Source organism: Lipomyces japonicus, assembly GCF_038497905.1.
Source record: "Lipomyces japonicus strain CBS 7319 unplaced genomic scaffold V1514scaffold_16, whole genome shotgun sequence".
NCBI lineage: Eukaryota > Fungi > Ascomycota > Lipomycetes > Lipomycetales > Lipomycetaceae > Lipomyces > Lipomyces japonicus.
Window position 1 is genome coordinate 1 of NW_027117828.1, and position 15242 is coordinate 15242.

The 15242-nt window shown below is 41.0% G+C and overlaps 4 protein-coding genes across 4 annotated transcripts; 2 read left to right on the top strand and 2 right to left on the bottom strand.

Annotated features, from left to right (window-relative positions):
- Positions 1-1226: 1226 nt before the first annotated feature.
- Positions 1227-2065, bottom strand: V1514DRAFT_329760 (uncharacterized protein). The gene has a single exon (XM_066927391.1). The coding sequence runs from the start codon at positions 1948-1950 to the stop codon at positions 1300-1302; it is 651 nt and encodes a 216-aa protein (XP_066783679.1). The 5' UTR covers positions 1951-2065; the 3' UTR covers positions 1227-1299.
- A 4274-nt stretch (positions 2066-6339) lies between these two features.
- V1514DRAFT_329764 (uncharacterized protein) lies at positions 6340-8418 on the top strand. The gene has a single exon (XM_066927392.1). It carries the CDS (start codon positions 6369-6371, stop codon positions 8352-8354), a length of 1986 nt encoding a protein of 661 aa, XP_066783680.1. The 5' UTR covers positions 6340-6368; the 3' UTR covers positions 8355-8418.
- A 253-nt stretch (positions 8419-8671) lies between these two features.
- On the top strand, positions 8672-10354 carry V1514DRAFT_279790 (major facilitator superfamily domain-containing protein; the record flags this gene model as incomplete). The annotated part of the gene is made up of 2 exons (XM_066925020.1): positions 8672-8982; positions 9046-10354. 2 exons carry the CDS (start codon positions 8672-8674, stop codon positions 10352-10354), a joined length of 1620 nt encoding a protein of 539 aa, XP_066783681.1.
- A 2976-nt stretch (positions 10355-13330) lies between these two features.
- V1514DRAFT_329777 (uncharacterized protein) lies at positions 13331-14372 on the bottom strand (the record flags this gene model as incomplete). The annotated part of the gene is made up of 4 exons (XM_066927393.1): positions 13331-13590; positions 13618-13747; positions 13779-14080; positions 14104-14372. Coding segments are annotated over 4 exons (930 nt in total), but the record flags the coding sequence as incomplete, so codon positions are not given.
- Between the last annotated feature and the right edge of the window lie 870 nt (positions 14373-15242).

A 15242-nucleotide genomic window follows, 5' to 3' on the forward strand; every position in this document is an offset into this window, starting at 1 on the left:
GAGGAGTCAGTAGCATGGGCGGAGCCCTTCGATGGTTTGGATGATCGGGTCTTAGGTCTCACCGGGTTGAACTGGGCCATCCGGTGGCGTTGATAGTCAATAATAATACCGCCCAAACTGCAGCGGAAATAGTCAGTAGCGCTGGTAAAACACAAGACAATAATAGTGTTGCCCCCGGCACGTGAAGCGGACAAGATGCGCGGGTCAACACGGAGTTCGCATGATTGCTGTTGAAGAGCTCACAGCATGTCATGGTGTCAGTCTTGGGAAACAGCAGTATCAGGTGGATATGATATTGTGATAATACAAGAGCCGTACATCGGCAACACTGGAAATACTATTTCCCATCCATCATATAGAGAAGTAACATCTTTTACTTCTGACAAAACCATGATCAGAACAATGACTTATATTGCCACTAACAGAAATATAGAAGCTATTGCCAGGGAAGACCTATGCAACGATCCCTATCTCCAAATTCTTCAAATCACAACACCACTTATTCCAGTATTTTTGCTATTTAATATATAATGAGCGTCACAGAAACCAGAATTTATACACAACAGAACGCACACTACGCCAGATTAACCCAGGCGAAAAATGCATTATGGTCTGAGACTTTAATGCTCACTGTCACTGGTGGAATTCACAGAGAGATGAGGAAAGGCATATCCATTTAAACTGCTAAATGTCCCAGATCAATACACATTTCACCGGCCAAATAGCATATCATCAGTCCTAGATCTTGCTTTTGCCACATCAAATTTAGCAAAGTCAATTAGCAACTAGACCATTATTGAAGATGAAAGCTCTGGATCAGACCATGAAATGATCTGCATAGAACTAATAGGTGAGCGGCAGCAACATTCAGACACCAGTATTAACCATAATAAGGAAGGGAAGTATAATTATTTATCTACCAATTGGGAAATATTTGACCAAACTATTAGGAACAAATTCGAGCAAAAAGAACATGTATGGCTTCGGCTTAAAGACCACGGAGAATCAGCATCTACTAGCTTTCTTGAAGAGCGTGCCATTATTGCTCTGAGAGACATGATTAAAGAAGAGGAAGAAGAAGAGGAGATGAAAAGTATTAAGAGAAAGGTCAGCCAAATCAACATTCAACTTGTGGTTTTATTGTGAGGACTGTAATATTTTGTTTTGTCTACTGTGGATATGGGTTTTCGCCTTCATGGAAGGTTTCCTCATCTCATTCATTACCCAAATGGGCACAGCTGGTTTTAAGATTGATGTACCAACTGTACCAACCACACAGTACACCATAATTGAATAGTTTCATGTGTACTTAAAATAAGGAATAATAATAATAAGACATAACGGTCTACTATCCTTAGCTAAAACTGCAAAATCTTCTTCTGTTTTCGTCCAGATATCATAGTTGTTATTCTTTTTTAGACATTTCGGAGAAATTAAATTCATACCAATAGTTGGTACTATTCTGACATTTCTCAGAGTGATTCTAAAACTCCTATCTCTTTTATTGTTTGTAACTGAGATTGGCACAACGCCTACGCAAATCACATTTGTCGTACCACCTAGACCAAACAACGAGATGTTTTTCACCTTTCGAAAATTTTCTACCTCAGATTTTTCTGACCAGACATGTGCACTAGCACCGGAATCAATGATCGTTATCCCCTTTTCCGTGGTGGATGTGATAAACGCCGTGTCACTAGCCAGTAGTCCCGATTCTAGTTCACCTAAGATCTTTTTATCATGCTGGTTGGTAAAGTGTGTTATTGGGCCACATTTTTTGCATGGATCCGGTTTGCGCTTAGTGAATCTTTTAAATTTTCTTTCCTCTTCAGGTTTCGTTTTATTGCTGACATTGAAGACCGTACCATATTTGGCTTTGGTTGGCTTTCCTGATTCAAAAACCATATTCGGCACGGTTCTAATATAGTCAAAAATGGTTTTAATGTCCATTTTACCTTGTTTGTGATCCTCAGTACATTTACTGGAGTGCCCTCTGCTTGCAGAAGCACGAAACAATGTATTTGCTGAGACCAATTTTACAGAACCACCGACTATCAAACACCTGCTTTGGACCAATCAAGGTCTTAAGGCAACAGCAAAGTTAATTTTTAATACACACCTAGGCTCCAAGTCGGCGAATTAAAAAAGGAGAAGCTACCTCTCATGAAGAAAGTCAAGAAATGTGGATACAGCATCTACACAATAATGGAGTAGGATTTGGAGAGTTGTGGGAGCAGGAGATGGAGTGTCATAATCTCAACTTCGGTTATTCTGTCGGGATGTCCGATTGTCGGCAAGTCGTCGTCGGCGGGCGGTGATAGGAGATAGCGCTTGTGACTATCAGGAACGGAAATAGGACTTGAGAATATTCTATAAAGAGAGGGGAATAGCCAGAGGTATGAAACACTACCCATCATCACGGCTACGAGAAAGGACTAAGGATCTTAATTGAATATTCTCAAGGTATAGTGGTTGTTATGTTGATATTGATTGTTATTAATATATTCTCAAGATTATTAGTTAAAGGCCCTAATAATCGGTTGTTCTTACATCTGAGGCGATTTGGAAAGCGACGATAAAATTCAGCCACGCGAAGGGGTGCATTCTGAAGATGAGATAACGGTTCCCATGTCTCATCCGCGTAACCTAACCATGACACTAAATACTCAACTTGGCCTTGCCGGCGACGCACATTCTTAATCTCATCAACAATATACTCCTCCTCATTGTCGATCAAAACTGGCCGAGGTGGCGGAAGGGAACGGCGAGGTAGATCCGAGGGCACATAGGGCTGTAACAGATTCACATGAAAAACAGGGTGAATTCGCATTGTTGCAGGTAAGTCTAATTCAAATGCAGCATTTCCCACCTGTTTTATAATCATGAAAGGTCCGATGAATCTGTCATCAAACTTGGCTGTCGGACGTTTAGTTTTCAAGTTCCGGCGATTGAGTAATACTTGGTCTCCTATCTTAAATGTATGGTCTCTATGTCGTCGATCAAAATACCGCTTGTAATCTTGTTGTGCTATGCGCATAGAAGATTGAACATCCGTAATCACCTTGCTTAAATGCTGCAGTCGGTCGGCACCCATGGTTAACAAACCCGTATCTGCTGGCACATAACAATGCATAATCGGATGGTGACCATAATTCGCAAAGAAGGGTGTCTGATTAATTGTCGAATTTAATGTATTATTATATGTGAACTCCGCAATAGGTAAGAGGTCAGTCCAATCATCCTGTTGACGAGAGGTATAAATTCGAATAAATTGCTCAAGTGATTGATTCACTCGTTCTGTTTGTCCATCTGTTTGTGAGTGAAAAGCGGTCGAATGTTTACCCTTGATACTTAGACTCGCAGTAAACGCCTTCCAAAAGCGAGATAGAAATACCGATCCACGGTCTGATACTATGTCTGTAGGTACACCATGCAATGAAAATATGCGAGCAACAAATATATCAGCGAGTTGTTCAGCATTGACAGTCTTCTTTGTCGGAATAAAGTGCGCCATCTTTGTTAGTCGATCCACCACCACTAATATAGCATCGTATCCCCCGGACAGTGGCAAGTCTGTAATGAAATCCATCGATAATGATGCCCATGGACGCTGCGGTACGTCTAATGGCTGCAACAAGCCCACTGGGACCTGACGTGGAATCTTTGTTCGCTGACATCAGCACAACTCCGTACATATCGACTAACAAACTTCTTCATACCAGGCCAATAATAATGTTGTCGTAGTAATTCAAGTGTGCGTGACTGACCTGGATGACCTGCTAGTTGGTCATCATGATGAGTAGCAAGTAGATCTGTTTGCAGTTGAAGGTCATCAGGAATGAACATATGATCCTGGAAATGAATAAGACCATTATTTAATAAAAATTGCCAAATTGATCCTTTAAATTCAGCCGGCAGTGCCGCAGTTGACCCCTCTAAATAATGGCGCAATTCCATTGCAGCCGGATTAGACTCAACAGCAGCATGAATCTGTTGTCTTAATTCTGCATCGCCGGAAACATCCAGTCGCTTTAGAGTAGTTTGCATGACATTTAGAACCTCATACTCCTGGGACACTAACACAGTCTCTGTTTGTTGTGTCAACTCAACTGAATCCTGCATGCGCGATAAAGCATCCGCACGCACATTGCTCTTGCTCTTGCGATAGATCATCTTAAACGGATACTCCCCTAATTCCTCTGACCATCTGAGCTGTCGACCACTCGACCGTTGTTTCTTGACAAAATACTCGAGATTCTTGTGATCAGTAAACACTTGTACTAATGAATGTGTACTCAAAATGTAGTGACGCCATTGGCGCATGGCTTCAATGCTGGCCAGTAACTCCTGGTCATGCACATGGTAGTTTCTCTCCGCAGGTATGAGTGATCGACTGTAAAATGCGACCGGATGGTAGAACTCATCTATCGGGTCCCTTTGACTGATGATGGCTCCAATCGCGACGTTTGAAGCATCTGTTTGAATTATCGTCTCCAGACTTGCGTCGAAATGACGTAGAATTGGTGCAGTGCAAAATTTTTCTTTTAAGGTTTCAAACGGGCGCCAAATTTCTTCATCCCATCTGAAATTCTTGTCCTTCTTCGTCACCTTTGTTAGCACTTGTGAAGTCTCTGAATAATTTGGAATAAATTGACGATAGAAATTCGCAAAGCCAAGAAAGCGTTGAACTCCCTTCTTTGTGATTGGTGGTTGCCAGTTCTTAATTGCTTCTACCTTGTCGTCGTTCATGGCAACTCCAATTTCCGATAATGTAAAACCCAAAAAACCAGTGCGGGTCACATGAAACTCACTCTTTTCGCCTTTGAAAAATAAGCTGCTGTCCATTAAGCGCTGCAAAATCGCGCGCACTTGGCCGGTATGTTCCTCTTTCGTCTCCGAATAAACCAAAATGTCATCCAAATAGACTATGGCACAAACATCCAAAAATTCGTGCAAGACTTCATTCATTAGTGCCTGAAAGGTGGCGGGCGCATTCACCAACCCAAACGGCATTACCGAATATTCAAACTGCCCGTACCTCGTCTTAAATTCAGATAATCGGTTGCTTCTAACATTGACTACTCATCCGAAGGTTTTAATTTCAAAATAACATCACCGATCAAACAGCTTGATGTAAACACACCATTGGCTTGTGAAATACGATAAACCACTTGGTATCAGCAATATTTGAAAACATGCATATTTTCATTCCGATATGTGGCATCACTATACACAATCCAATCATGGTGGCGTTACATAATGCAGGCTCTAGTCCCCTACGCTGAAACAAAAGTTAGGAGACGTGCTCCGCAAACCAACTAATAACCGTCAACTCTTGTTTCAGCGTAGGGGACTAGAGCTTGTGTCATGTTTACTTTTGCACCTTGTCTTCCAAGTCCTTTCTTGCATCCCTCTTCCCTTACATTTCTTACTGTCGGGGAGTACTGCATCGAAAACCTAAGCTGTATATTACCTCTCTCTTTGCAGAAAAAGCAGTGCTGTTTATCTTTGTGACCGCCGGGGTTGAAGAGGTCGTAACCAAATTTGCATCTGTCGCAGCAACTAATCTTCCTTTCGCTTCGAAGGATCTATTCTTGACCTTTTCTTAAGACAAATTTTCTCTTTGAACAGCTGATACATGTTGGAGGGATATGAGAGCTTAGCATGTAGAGAGACGACAATTATTGCATACTCTTTGGTGTAGAAAAAAAAATTAAAAAATTAAAGTATAAGAGGAATATCAGTTGGTCGACAAATTCCAGTCCCTTTCTTTCAAGAGTTGCAATAAACCGGTCCATGAAATCTAGAAATTCGATTATTGACATCTCATCTGAATTATAGACCAGAGTACCTCCGGAAAAATCGTAATAGTCATCTTCTTCGACGTCCACTCAACGAGTTACTAGCTTTAGCGGGCAAATAAAAGTACTGGAGTCAATCTTTGGTTAAACAAATATGAAAACTTCAACGGCAAATTGGATAAACAGCGATCATCTAATTAAATTTCCGACCTTGCGTCTGCTGTTCTCATTGAACACGGCTGAATATTCTTTGATTTCATCAGGGATTTCGAATAGCGGCTTAAAAATGAAACCCGCACTATAATCGATAGTATCCCAATCAGATTCCAGCATATAATGCCAACATGTAAAGTCTTCAATTGTTACAGTCTAACTGAATACGATTAGATGTGCTCAAAGGAGAACGGAGAAAAATGACTTCAAGTCTGTCTATCTAGGCAACGAGCGTCATAATTTTTTAGCGAGAGTCAGCCGCACTCCGGGCCCGAACGTTCGCGCCCGAACTACAAAGTTTGTTTTTGATTCATTGAAACCAATAAATATTAGTATCAATAAATGCCGTGAGTAATGTCGTCCAGGTTTTCGTGCACCGAATGCAGACGTCGCAAGGTAAAATGCGACAAGATTATCCCGTCCTGCTCGACATGTATCAAGTCAGTTGGCGCCCTCACCTGCGAGTACGTGAAGCCGCCACCGCCACGCCGCCGTCGCCGCGGCGGTCATAATCAGCTTCGGCCCGACAAGGACAATATCCAAAATGAACACTACCTGCCTACCAGCAGGTTTATAACATTAGACGCGCACGATGAGACTGGGTCTCATCGCTCGCGTTTCATTGATAGCTATATTTGGGCTGCGCTTTCTAAAGACCTACCAGCGGATGAGATTCTCGCCGACACAGGTCCGGTCGTCAGCGATACATCGAATGCAGTTCGAGATGCGAACTTGCTGCTTTGTCTGGCAAATCCGGTTATGACACCAACGACCAAATCTTCAACCTTAAGTTTACCATCGGAACATCCGTCTCCGATACATATGCTTACCTTGTGGCAATACTACGTCGATAACGTCGACCCGATGATCAAGATCCATCATGTGCCTTCGTTTCAGAAACAGCTGCTCACCTATGCTGCCACACCGGACAAGCTAAAGGCCCTTCCGTTGTCGAACAAGATTCATGCAATACTTTTTAGCATGTATGCAGTCGCTGTGGGGTCTATCACAGACCTTCAATGCCGCTCGGTCCTAGCCGAGCCAAAACAGGATTTGCTGGCTCGATTCCGGACTGCCACTGCTTCGTCGCTGTCCGCTTGCGGTTTTACACGATCGTCCGATTTGGACGTACTCCGCGCGTTGACCCACTACTTATTCGCCATCAGAGCCGTGTGCGACTCGTCCACGTTTTGGCTCTTAACTGGAACGGCCGTGCGGATAGCCCACAGGCTTGGCGTCAACCGCCGACCAGAATCAACGACTATTTCAACATCTATTTTTGACTCTGAGATGCGAAACCGGCTATGGTTGCAATTACTGCTTCTTGACACATCTGCGGCGAAATCATGCGGTACGTCCACGTTTCCGCTTATAACTGGCAACGTGGATCAGTTGCCCATGAACGTGACCGACGTTGAGTTATTCCCCGGCATGACCTTGATACCAACACAAATTTCACGCATTACCGACGTCTGCTTCTGTCTATTGCGGGCTAAAGTGGTAGCGTTTCTCATGCGAATTCAAAATCTGCTCCGCACTGCTTCCGTTACCGACGTGAACATGGCAGGCATCGACGACGTTTGGCACCATGTATCACTGGCAAAAGTTGATGAATTTGAAGCCGACGTGAATGATCAAATATTAATACTTGTCGACATGTCCGTGCCTCTACAGTATTTTACATTCTACGTGGCCAAGATCATTTTTGCTAAAATGCGCTTTGTTGCTATGCATCCTTTCGCGCCAAATACTAAGTCCAATACGGCCAGTATGCAAAAATGCTTTGACTGCGCCATAGCAGTAATCAAGTATTCAAACATATTACTGCAAAACCGGGATATGGACAGGTTTGGATGGCACACCCACATTCACGTACCGCTCGACGGTTTCCTCTTCGCCGTGTCGTTCCTGACTTCTTCGGTCGCTGCGGCAACAATTGGTGACGACCATGCTCGGTCATGTTGGAATCAAATGATGCTACTAATATCTAGCCTATTGTCGTCTCCGTTCGCTATCTCTGACCGCATAGTCTGGTTAGGTCTGCGCCAGTTATTTGCGAAGGCATGGAAAAAACTTCAATACGGCCTGCCACCAATAGTTTATGAATTTCTCAAACCCGAAATTGCGGAAACCCCATCATCATGCTCAGATGATAGCGACCCCGATCGTAGCAGCAGTGGGATTGGTAGCAATAGCACCAGCAACAACAATAATGATGGTGACTACGACGAAAATGACGACAATACCAATTTTGGTCCATTCGCCGTCGACTGGGCAGAATGGCAAAGTATTTTCGACTCGGCGACGGATCAGTTTGATTTTTCTCTCTTTAACCCTTGAGTACTTTTACGTACTTGTATATATATATATAAATATATAATAAATATATATATAATAATCTTAATTTTTCCAAGCTGTTAGATATATACAGCTTAGTATTACATACGTGTTTTGTACACCCTGCATTATCGGCTTCTCCGATTCTCGCGCGAATTTTTGTAGTCTGTGCTCGACCACGCAATTCTCTTTAAAAGTTTGGCCATACCGAACGTCCAATGTGTAATGAAAAAAAAAAAAAAAAAGAACTGCGCGTAGTAATTATTTATTATACATATTCACCCGGAAAATGTTGATACGGAATAGAATATTAATTGCAAATGCCAGACTCGATAGTCTCCGTCGATGCGGTCGATGCCATCGACAATGACGACCTTGACAACTACGACCTCGAATACCACAAAGATGCGCCGCCTCTCAGGCCTGACCCGCCGTATTCGATATACAACGGGTCCCGGCTGCAAGGCATCGTTGCCGTTGTTGGCTTGTCTGGATTCATGTCAGCTTTCTCTATCAGTGTCTACTACCCAACAATCAGCGACGTGTCTCGCGACATGCATGTTTCGCTCGAGCTCGTCAATCTTACCGTCACAGTGTACATGATTTTTCAAGGCATCACTCCCATGGTGTGGTAAGTTTTATTGTAGCTTGACTTTTAATTTTTTTAAATATCTTGGCTAAGCCTAGAATGTAGGTCTTCATTTGCAGATAGCATCGGTCGCAGACCAGTTTTCATTTTAAGTTTTTTCATATTTGTACTCGCCAACTTAATCATGGCTTTTAATAACACCTATGGCGGACTGATGGTGCTGCGCATGTTACAGGCCATCGGATCATCTGCGTGCATGTCACTATCTGCTGCAACAGTGGCTGACTGTGTTGAACCCTCTCGTAGGGGAACTTATATCGGTCTCATCACGTCCATTACCATGGTTGCACCTGCCATCGCGCCGATTCTTTGCGGTGTGCTGTCAATTTCGGCATACGGTTGGCGTACGGTGTTTTTGTTTTTGTTTACAATCAGCGTCGTTGATTATGTTGGCTTATTGCTCTACATTCCTGAAACGGGTCGCAGTATCGTGGGTAACGGCACCGTCCGGCCGCCATCCTGGTACTACAAACCAATTCTTGAATTTTTTTTTCCTAGCTTTAATGCTGCTGCAAATCTGCCGGAAGAAAGGTCTACGCTTGCGCCACGCCGACCCATCATTAACCCGCTTAAGTTGCTCAAATTAATTCTAGAACCAGATATTTTTTTGATATTGTTTACTATCGGGATTTTCTACGCTGTGTTTGCCGGCGTTACGGTTGGTGCTTCGGCGAGTTTTGCCCAGATTTATAACCTTGACACTCTTAAAGTCGGCCTTTGCTACATCCCACTCGGAGCAGGCAGCGCCTTTGGCTCTATTTCAGCCGGTAAGCTTCTCGATAGAGATTTTCGGGCTACCGTGTCAAAGCTTGGTTACGGGCCAGATGAAAACGAAGATTTCCCGCTTGAGTGGGTTCGGCTTCAGCGCATGCCTTTATTTTTGTTACCGTACACGGTATCCCTGGTTGCGTTTGGTTGGACATTTCGCGAATCAGTATCTTTAGCAGTCCCGCTTGTGATGCTGTTTTTTGTTGGTACCGGCATCATGGCCGTTTTTGCTATAGTCCAAGTTCTTGTTACAGACTTGTATCCATCTCAGTCCGCCGGTGTGAACTCAATGATTAATATCGTGCGCTGCTTTCTTGGTGCTGCTTCCACTTCCGTTATTGAGATCGTGCGCAGGCACATTGGGATCGGATGGACTTACACCTTACTCGCCGGTGTGTGTGTTCTTGGATTTCCCGTGTTACTTGCCGAGTTAGTGTTTGGCCCGCGTTATCGCAAACGGAGAAATCTGAGACGTAGGCTTGAACAGGAAAACGCGGTCGCGCAATTTGAGAAAACTATCAATGAGAACAATGACGAAAATACTGATAATATTGAGAACGAAGTCACGGAGAAGTCTGTTAAGTAAAAATATTTTTCTATCTTGTCTTTTAACATTGTTATTACTTGTTTCTTGTTGTCCTTCTTTTCATTACAATTTATGTTTTTATACAGATTATATGTTTTTATACAGATTATCATTAACAATGTTCCCACTCACCCATACGCACAATATGTTATATACTAGCAAGCGGGATTTCCACCCAATCCAACACCTCATTTTTACAGCAGCAGTTCTCAGTACCGAAAAAAGATGGATTCCCGCTTTATAAGCTTTTCATCACAGCCTGACTAACAAGTTGCCTTATCAAAATACGATGTGTCACGTTATTCGATTTCGTTGACGATTTTTTGTGTTTTAAATCATAATGACTAGCCGCTTTATAACATCCTTTCATTTTAAGATGTCGCTGCACAGGACGTGAAAAAATTCCGCTTTTTGGAATATCAAGAATTAATTATCTGACTTTTAATAATAGCCATTTTTTTAATGTTACAGTTACCGAAACTACCAATTTTACGGATTTTATTGATGATACAGATCTTACCGATGCAACCGACGTCCCATAAAGACTATAACAATGTAATTCGCACCGAGATTCTTCATGACAAAGAAGAACCTGAAGTGCCTAGCTTTGCTCATGTATTTACCGTATTGTTTTTTTTTTTGCTATTGAATCTGACAAGGAGGTTACAGATCAGTCTGTCATCGAATATTGGCGTCGCGATTGTATAGACATTTGTTTGAAAAGACTCAAAAAATCGCCTGGTATAGAAGTTTCCGCCAAGTGGTGGCGAATTGTGAGCACTGATCGTTGTATTATTGCGAATAACTATCGACCGTCATTAGGTGTGATTTGATGGCAAAAACAGAAATTTTTTTTCTGTTGAGGTATTAAATACTCAAATAAATGACATTTCATCGCCGGTATAAATTTGAATTCCACATTTGCAGCATTGTAAATATCTTTAACCGGACTTCTCTGTCACCAGCGAAGCGGGAACCATTAAAATTGAAAGTTAGAAAACTATTGTTTACGTGCAGGCCGCCTACGAACATTGCTATTATAAATGCGGTGGATGACCATGAGATGAAGAGCAATTAATAAAAAAAACATAATGAGGTAGTTTAACTGAATTAATAATTTGATACTAAAGGGATGTTACATTTATTTAGATTTTAGGTTGAGTCAGTGTCTGTGACTAAAGATTCCGCACATTCTCGATGTTAAGTCGGGTCAAGCTGTTTATTATATCGTATAGTTGAAATTTTTTGGAGTTTCTGTTCAATTTTTTTTTTTTTTTTGCAGCATATTTGGCTTTAGAAATCATTATGACTTAGGATCGAGTTTTATTTTTCCTGTTCCCTACTCTTTTGATATTTTAAATCTCTAAAATACCAATATTCTATGTGTCACAATATCTGTTCTGCTTTGCTTGCTGGAATTTATTTAAAGAATTTTTGTTGAATTAAAGGCACGTGTCTATAGTCGATGACCCCAGATACGGTTGAAATATTGATAAACACAGCTCGCAATACGAGCAGCCAGACAATTGATTTTTGTTCAGCCTTTACAACAGTCGCCAGATTTTCAAAGTACAACAAGTGTGCTTAAACATGTTCCCTTGATGACATAAACAGAGAAGTTATCTGATTACAGTACTTCATTTTTTACAGAATGAAGAAGAAAGTTAGGGTCTTCAAGCATAAAATCAGCGATTTTTTATAGTTCTTTAAGTGCCTTTTCAAAACTTTATTGTTTATGACTGACTACCATGCTTAGCATGTTTATTTCACGCGTCGATGTATATAATCTAAAATCAGAGTGTCTTGTCATTATTATTTTTAGGCCATCAAATGTGTATAGGGTGAGTCACAGTTTAACAACTTCCTTTTTTTTTTTACAATTCGAGCTATGGAATGAGATAATTCTTTAAGAATGATGAAATATCTTTAAAAATTTTGCAACACGTCATTTCTTTTAAGGAACCAATTTTTTTTCCAAAATTGACACGTTTTTGGAAAAAAGTTACCTTACTTTCTGCTAATTTTGAGCATCTATAAATTTGTTATCACCAGTGAGAGAAATTTCAATTTTTAATTCAAAATTTACTGATAAATTGATATTTTTGTACAATATACACTTACGTCAATCTGTAATATATATTTGCGTCAATTATATTCGTACAGATATATATAACTTACTATTGCCTGTATTTTATTTTACTTTATTCAGTCGGACATGAGCTGTCCCGACCCTCAAAATTCTGCCTGTCTTCGGCATAAGTGCGTTCAACAGCTTCAATAATGAAATTTAATTTATTTGCATTAAAATATATCCAGTTCGACTGCAAGTCAAAAAACAAACGTGAAAAACATCCAGTACTTGCCTTGTATGTTCATAAAAATAAAATATACAATTTGTTCTCAACAATTAAAAAAATATTAAACAAGTGCACAGAAATCAAGTTCTTTTTTTTCTTTGGTTTTTTATTTTATATTTTTTTTTTAAAAAATTAGGCATTTTTCAATTGAAAAATAAAAAGATTTTTTTTTGTGAGGTTTCTGGTTTTGTACTTTATTTTTTTCGTACGGTTTTTGATAATTAAATATTAAACGTGAAACGTGAAACATGAGATATTAAAAAAGTAAATATTTTTTTGTAAAGTTTTTTTTCTGATTTTTTTGAAATTTTAAAATTTTGGGTTGCGTGGTATTAATATATGGAATTAATGATGTCTGAAGTTGAAGAAAAGAAAAAAAACATAAACCAGCTTAACTGTTGACTTGCTGTTTGCTAATGTCTGAAAATTTGTTTGACAATTAATTAGCTGTGCAACTTGCGTTTTTGATGGTTGACTATGACGGTACTTCATAAACGTCTTCAGTGCGGGGGGTCACTGGATCGGTTCTTTCATTGTCACATCTCTGTTGTCATTTCTGTCATTGTCATTGTCATTGTTGTCGATCCTCAAACTTTTTGCCTTAATTAAACAGGCCAAAATGATAATCAGGTATATTTCAGCTTTTCTTTTCAACCACCGCGCTGGCGGCCTAGTGGATGCATGCGTCTGGCCAAGGAAAGCACAAATTGCCAGTCCATGTCCAAAACCATGTTTAACAACGCCACGTGTAAACATTGCACCGTTGCTGATGGCGTATTTCTGAAACCTTTGTACACAACAACATGCACCGGCAATTTCATCGGCATCAGCATCGGCCTCGGCAGTGGCGATGGCAGTGGCAGAGCCGACGTGATGATTCTTCAAGCAACGGGAGAAACGGTAAACGTCATTTGCGGCGCCCAATGCGGGCCCGGAATCATGCGCATCGAAATCACAATCACCGAAAGTCCAGTTTCTTTCGAACGACCGGTTTCTGTCAAAACAATAAGATCCGTTGTGCGCACGTCGCAAGTTGCTGGGCATCTTGGCATGTCATAGTACACGACCGTTAGCCGTGGTAATGTCAGGACAGTACCCATACACCTGCAATCCCGTCTCTGTAACCCGCGGTTCATCATTGCCGGTTATCTTCGTCGACCTTGTCATCGAAAATGCATAAAACGCAGGCACAGGCCTTATCGGACCGGTCGTTGTCGCCGTCACTACTTGCCATCCCGTCGTGGTCATTTGCGCAACCGGGGCTTTGACAACATACGCGATGAACAGTGAAATGGCTATTTTGCCAACCTCATTCAAACAGTACATCGCGCATTTAGCCAGTTCCAAAGTATTTTGAGCAACTGAGCAACTGCACGCCCTGCCTGCATGTACGTGGCCGTCGCGACCGCGCCGGTAACGTTCTGTACGAGCAGCACCAGCAAAACACCGAACAAAACGGCCAAAAAACGCCGACGTTGAAAAAACGTGGTTAAACCAGAAGTGTAAAATTTAAAAATAAAATAAAGCCATCCTTCTAAACCTGCATGTCCGAACATTACAAACCCCCAGAGTTCGAACTGTGCAAGGGTCAACAACAAAACTGGTCTTAACCAGTCAGGGAATATTTTGTAATACTCCCTGACAGCCTTGAGCAGCGCATCACTTTGAGAATCTGCTTGTTTAAACATTTTTTTTTAGCTTGAGACTCTTGAAGTGAATAAGTATATGAACAATGAGCGGAAAAGAAAGACGGAAAGAAGTGCGCGGTCGCGCGGTTTTTGTAAACATTTGGCGTGTTTATTTTTTTGGTTCCAGCCAATTTTGCAATGTTTCCATGGCAACATCAACTGTCGCTTGTTTTTCATTGTGTGATGTCAACCGGACGAATGTATATCGGCGCATCTAAGAAAAATGATAATTCGAAATAACAATATTCTTTTATTTTAGTAGGTATAGAACTCGTGGCCGATCTCGACTCCCTACTCTGAATTATCTAACCAGGGGACCTGTAGAGAAGACCCCAGTCTAAACGGAACTAGAGCCACAGGGTCAAGACAAGTACTGCTGAATTAATGAGTGCGCATAATCATTAGCTAGAAGTGGTAACTACATTAAGTATTATTCTTTATAAATATCAAAGAGAGCAAGTTTCTATGCAGGCATTCCATTTCTTCAACGTCGACCACCACAATATAGGCTAAACTTAATTATTTTAATAAACAACAGTCTACTTATTGGTGCATGGCAAATATACATACCTTGACATCTATTAATTAGTTTATAAACCATAATTAGCCATTGTTAGTCGGCTCTGAGCATTGTAGCAGTTCACCCGATATACTATGTATTATATATTTTTTTGTCGATTTTTTGTCAAGAGGTATTATGCAAGTGAAATTGTGTAAATTGTGTGAGAATTACAATACTGTATTGTATGCATGAATTGTAGCATGTTAATATAGAACTAATATCTTAGTTAACTATAACAATAACTGTAACTAGTTAACGTTGATGAACCAGTGAAAGTTTAT

Excerpts from the sequence above, each read along its gene's own strand:
- V1514DRAFT_329760 (XM_066927391.1), bottom strand. The coding sequence starts at position 1,950 with ATGGACATTAAAACCATTTTTGACTATATTAGAACCGTGCCGAATATG.
- V1514DRAFT_329764 (XM_066927392.1), top strand. The coding sequence starts at position 6,369 with ATGTCGTCCAGGTTTTCGTGCACCGAATGCAGACGTCGCAAGGTAAAA.